The 5390-nt window shown below is 45.5% G+C and overlaps 1 protein-coding gene across 5 annotated transcripts in view; it reads right to left on the bottom strand.

Annotated features, from left to right (window-relative positions):
• Positions 1-5388, bottom strand: part of col6a3 (collagen, type VI, alpha 3) — a 35794-nt gene extending 30406 nt beyond the window's left edge. For all 5 annotated transcript variants that reach the window (XM_037790251.1, XM_037790250.1, XM_037790249.1 and 2 more), the window contains exons 1-7: positions 5299-5388; positions 4468-5067; positions 3611-4204; positions 2779-3378; positions 1922-2515; positions 1090-1689; positions 232-825 (exon numbers count right to left, since the gene is read on the bottom strand). In XM_037790251.1, coding sequence (XP_037646179.1) covers positions 232-825; positions 1090-1689; positions 1922-2515; positions 2779-3378; positions 3611-4204; positions 4468-5067; positions 5299-5347 — 3631 coding nt within the window. In that variant the 5' untranslated portion in view covers positions 5348-5388. The remainder of the gene's footprint in view (positions 1-231; positions 826-1089; positions 1690-1921; positions 2516-2778; positions 3379-3610; positions 4205-4467; positions 5068-5298) is intronic.
• Between the last annotated feature and the right edge of the window lie 2 nt (positions 5389-5390).

Here is a 5390-nt window from a genome sequence, read left to right on the forward strand (position 1 = left end):
AGGGAACATAGAATTTGAGACATATTTAGGTTCATGTGTCAAACTTTCCTGTGCAAAAGTCAGATGATGAAAGCTAACCTCGAATGTGTACAAAGTTTACTCTATTAATGCTGGAACAACAGGTTTGTCAAAGTGGCACAGGCTGAACTGAGCTTAGTGAAATAAACTTTAATACAGGTCAATTTGCGTACTACCCTGATCTTGGAATGTAAGAATCTGTCACTTTCTTACCAGATATTGTTGGTGTTATGGGTGTGGCCCTCATTAGCGCTGTGCTCATTATAGAGGAGAGCTGTTCTTGGACACTGGGGAGTTCAGTGAACTCAGACACTGATAGAGCGTATTTAGGGTCATATGATATTTTCTGCAGCTCTCCACTGTCAGAGTTCCTGGTTCCAATGCCAATCACAAAGATGCCCTGCTGTTTGAGAGCAGAGGCTGGAGTATCTACTTTGTCAAAAGATCTTCCACCATTTAGCAGGATCAACATCTGTGGAACACCTTGCAGGCGCCTACTCCCGGAGGAGTCTGTAAAGACGTTGTCCCTGACATATTGGAGGGCTGCCCCGGTGTTGAGGGGTCTGCCACCTCTGTGTCTCAGTCCTCTGACTGAATCCAAAATATCCTCGCTTGTGGTGTATGTTTTCAGATCGAAATGGACCTCTGCATCTCTGCTGTACTGGACTACAGAGACACGGTCTTTGTTTTCTCCCACATTGAGTTTCTCCACCACTTTCTCCACAAAATCACGCATGGCAGGGAAGCCGTTCCGTGTGCTATCAGAACCATCCAGAAGGAATACAATATCCTTTTTGGCAGTGTCAACTGAGAAAAGAGAGGAAGACAAAAAATAAAAACCTTTGTAGAAAGTACGCTGGTGAACTAATCACAAAGTCGTGGGCTATTTTTTGAAAGCACGTAGCACAGCCTACTTCAATTTTAAATAGTAAGCAAGCACACCACCACCACCTCTATTTAAATGCACACATGAAGCTAAACAGGTATTACACTTAATGGATTTCCCTCAGTGTAGGTGAAACAAGTCAGATAGCCTTTCAGGCCAGCAAGAAGCCATGCTTGTTAACATACCAAGCACAGTTGGTGATTCTGGGGTGACGTCAATAACCACAGCCTCCACGGAGGACTGAAGTTGCTGTAGGATACGGGGAAGGTCAGTGAATTCAGACACAGACAGAGCAGAATTGGCGTCATGGGATATTTTCTGCAGTTCTCTGCTATCAGAGTTCCTGGTTCCAATTGCAAAGGTCAAGACACCCAGCTGTTTGAGAGCAGAGGCTGGTGCATCAACACTGTCAGAAGACCTTCCACCACTTAGCAATATCAGGACTTGTGGAACTTCTTCCAGGCGCCTGCTTCCGGCAGAGGCCGTGAAGACATTATCCCTCAGGTACTGGAGAGCTGCTCCAGTGTTGAGGGGTATTCCGCCTTTGTGCCTCAAACCTCTGACAGTGTCAAGGATCTCGCCTTTTGTCGTGTACGTGTTCAGATAGAACTGGACAGCTGGATCTCTGCTGTACTGAACCACTGAGACACGATCTTTGTTGTCATCCACACTGAGTTTCTCTACTACTCTTTGGACAAAGTCTCGCATAGCTGGGAATCCACTTCTAGTACCATCAGATCCATCCAATAAGAACACAACATCCCTTCCTGTTGGCTGTCTCTCCACTAGGGAACATAGAATTTGAGACATATTTAGGTTCATGTGTCAAACTTTCCTGTGCAAAAGTCAGATGATGAAAGCTAACCTCGATGTGTACAAAGTTTACTCTATTAATGCTGGAACAACAGGTTTGTCAAAGTGGCACAGGCTGAACTGAGCTTAGTGAAACAAACTTTAATACAGGTCAATTTGTGTACTACCCTGATCTTGGAATGTAAGAATCTGTCACTTTCTTACCAGATATTGTTGGTGTTATGGGTGTGGCCCTCATTAGCGCTGTGCTCATTATAGAGGAGAGCTGTTCTTGGACACTGGGGAGGTCAGTGAACTCAGACACTGATAGAGCATATTTAGGGTCATATGATATTTTCTGCAGCTCTCCACTGTCAGAGTTCCTGGTTCCAATGCCAATCACAAAGATGCCCTGCTGTTTGAGAGCAGAGGCTGGAGTATCTACTTTGTCAAAAGATCTTCCACCATTTAGCAGGATCAACATCTGTGGAACACCTTGCAGGCGCCTACTCCCGGAGGAGTCTGTAAAGACGTTGTCCCTGACATATTGGAGGGCTGCCCCGGTGTTGAGGGGTCTGCCACCTCTGTGTCTCAGTCCTCTGACTGAATCCAAAATATCCTCGCTTGTGGTGTATGTTTTCAGATCGAAATGGACCTCTGCATCTCTGCTGTACTGGACTACAGAGACACGGTCTTTGTTTTCTCCCACATTGAGTTTCTCCACCACTTTCTCCACAAAATCACGCATGGCAGGGAAGCCGTTCCGTGTGCTATCAGAACCATCCAGAAGGAATACAATATCCTTTTTGGCAGTGTCAACTGAGAAAAGAGAGGAAGACAAAAAATAAAAACCTTTGAAGAAAGTACGCTGGTGAACTAATCACAAAGTGGTGGGCTATTTTTGAAAGCACGTAGCACAGCCTACTTCAATTTTAAATAGTGGGCAAGCACACCACCACCACCTCTATTTAAATGCACACATGAAGCTAAACAGGTATTACACTTAATTTATTTCCCTCAGTGTAGGTGAAACAAGTCAGATAGCCTTTCAGGTCTGCAAGAAGCCATGCTTGTTAACATACCAAGCACAGTTGGTGATTCTGGGGTGACGTCAATAACCACAGCCTCCACGGAGGACTGAAGTTGCTGTAGGATACGGGGAAGGTCAGTGAATTCAGACACAGACAGAGCAGAATTGGCGTCATGGGATATTTTCTGCAGTTCTCTGCTATCAGAGTTCCTGTTTCCAATTGCAAAGGTCAAGACACCCAGCTGTTTGAGAGCAGAGGCTGGTGCATCAACACTGTCAGAAGACCTTCCACCACTTAGCAATATCAGGACTTGTGGAACTTCTTCCAGGCGCCTGCTTCCGGCAGAGGCCGTGAAGACATTATCCCTCAGGTACTGGAGAGCTGCTCCAGTGTTGAGGGGTCTTCCGCCTTTGTGCCTCAAACCTCTGACAGTGTCAAGGATCTCGCCTTTTGTCGTGTACGTGTTCAGATAGAACTGGACAGCTGGATCTCTGCTGTACTGAACCACTGAGACACGATCTTTGTTGTCATCCACACTGAGTTTCTCTACTACTCTTTGGACAAAGTCTCGCATAGCTGGGAATCCACTTCTAGTACCATCAGATCCATCCAACAAGAACACAACATCCCTTCCTGTTGGCTGTCTCTCCACTAGGGAACATAGAATTTGAGACATATTTAGGTTCATGTGTCAAACTTTCCTGTGCAAAAGTCAGATGATGAAAGCTAACCTCGATGTGTACAAAGTTTACTCTATTAATGCTGGAACAACAGGTTTGTCAAAGTGGCACAGGCTGAACTGAGCTTAGTGAAACAAACTTTAATACAGGTCAATTTGTGTACTACCCTGATCTTGGAATGTAAGAATCTGTCACTTTCTTACCAGATATTGTTGGTGTTATGGGTGTGGCCCTCATTAGCGCTGTGCTCATTATAGAGGAGAGCTGTTCTTGGACACTGGGGAGGTCAGTGAACTCAGACACTGATAGAGCGTATTTAGGGTCATATGATATTTTCTGCAGCTCTCCACTGTCAGAGTTCCTGGTTCCAATGCCAATCACAAAGATGCCCTGCTGTTTGAGAGCAGAGGCTGGAGTATCTACTTTGTCAAAAGATCTTCCACCATTTAGCAGGATCAACATCTGTGGAACACCTTGCAGGCGCCTACTCCCGGAGGAGTCTGTAAAGACGTTGTCCCTGACATATTGGAGGGCTGCCCCGGTGTTGAGGGGTCTGCCACCTCTGTGTCTCAGTCCTCTGACTGAATCCAAAATATCCTCGCTTGTGGTGTATGTTTTCAGATCGAAATGGACCTCTGCATCTCTGCTGTACTGGACTACAGAGACACGGTCTTTGTTTTCTCCCACATTGAGTTTCTCCACCACTTTCTCCACAAAATCACGCATGGCAGGGAAGCCGTTCCGTGTGCTATCAGAACCATCCAGAAGGAATACAATATCCTTTTTGGCAGTGTCAACTGAGAAAAGAGAGGAAGACAAAAAATAAAAACCTTTGAAGAAAGTACGCTGGTGAACTAATCACAAAGTGGTGGGCTATTTTTGAAAGCACGTAGCACAGCCTACTTCAATTTTAAATAGTGGGCAAGCACACCACCACCACTTCTATTTAAATGCACACATGAAGCTAAACAGGTATTACACTTAATTTATTTCCCTCAGTGTAGGTGAAACAAGTCAGATAGCCTTTCAGGCCAGCAAGAAGCCATGCTTGTTAACATACCAAGCACAGTTGGTGATTCTGGGGTGACGTCAATAACCACAGCCTCCACGGAGGACTGAAGTTGCTGTAGGATACGGGGAAGGTCAGTGAATTCAGACACAGACAGAGCAGAATTGGCGTCATGGGATATTTTCTGCAGTTCTCTGCTATCAGAGTTCCTGGTTCCAATTGCAAAGGTCAAGACACCCAGCTGTTTGAGAGCAGAGGCTGGTGCATCAACACTGTCAGAAGACCTTCCACCACTTAGCAATATCAGGACTTGTGGAACTTCTTCCAGGCGCCTGCTTCCGGCAGAGGCCGTGAAGACATTATCCCTCAGGTACTGGAGAGCTGCTCCAGTGTTGAGGGGTATTCCGCCTTTGTGCCTCAAACCTCTGACAGTGTCAAGGATCTCGCCTTTTGTCGTGTACGTGTTCAGATAGAACTGGACAGCTGGATCTCTGCTGTACTGAACCACTGAGACACGATCTTTGTTGTCATCCACACTGAGTTTCTCTACTACTCTTTGGACAAAGTCTCGCATAGCTGGGAATCCACTTCTAGTACCATCAGATCCATCCAACAAGAACACAACATCCCTTCCTGTTGGCTGTCTCTCCACTAGGGAACATAGAATTTGAGACATATTTAGGTTCATGTGTCAAACTTTCCTGTGCAAAAGTCAGATGATGAAAGCTAACCTCAATGTGTACAAAGTTTACTCTATTAATGCTGGAACAACAGGTTTGTCAATTGGCACAGGCTGAACTGAGCTTAGTGAAATAAACTTTAATACAGGTCAATTTGCGTACTACCCTGATCTTGGAATGTAAGAATCTGTCACTTTCTTACCAGATATTGTTGGTGTTATGGGTGTGGCCCTCATTAGCGCTGTGCTCATTATAGAGGAGAGCTGTTCTTGGACACTGGGGAGGTCAGTGAAC

The sequence above is a fragment of the Sebastes umbrosus genome, chromosome 13 (genome assembly GCF_015220745.1).
Source record: "Sebastes umbrosus isolate fSebUmb1 chromosome 13, fSebUmb1.pri, whole genome shotgun sequence".
In the NCBI taxonomy this organism is placed as follows: Eukaryota; Metazoa; Chordata; class Actinopteri; order Perciformes; family Sebastidae; genus Sebastes; species Sebastes umbrosus.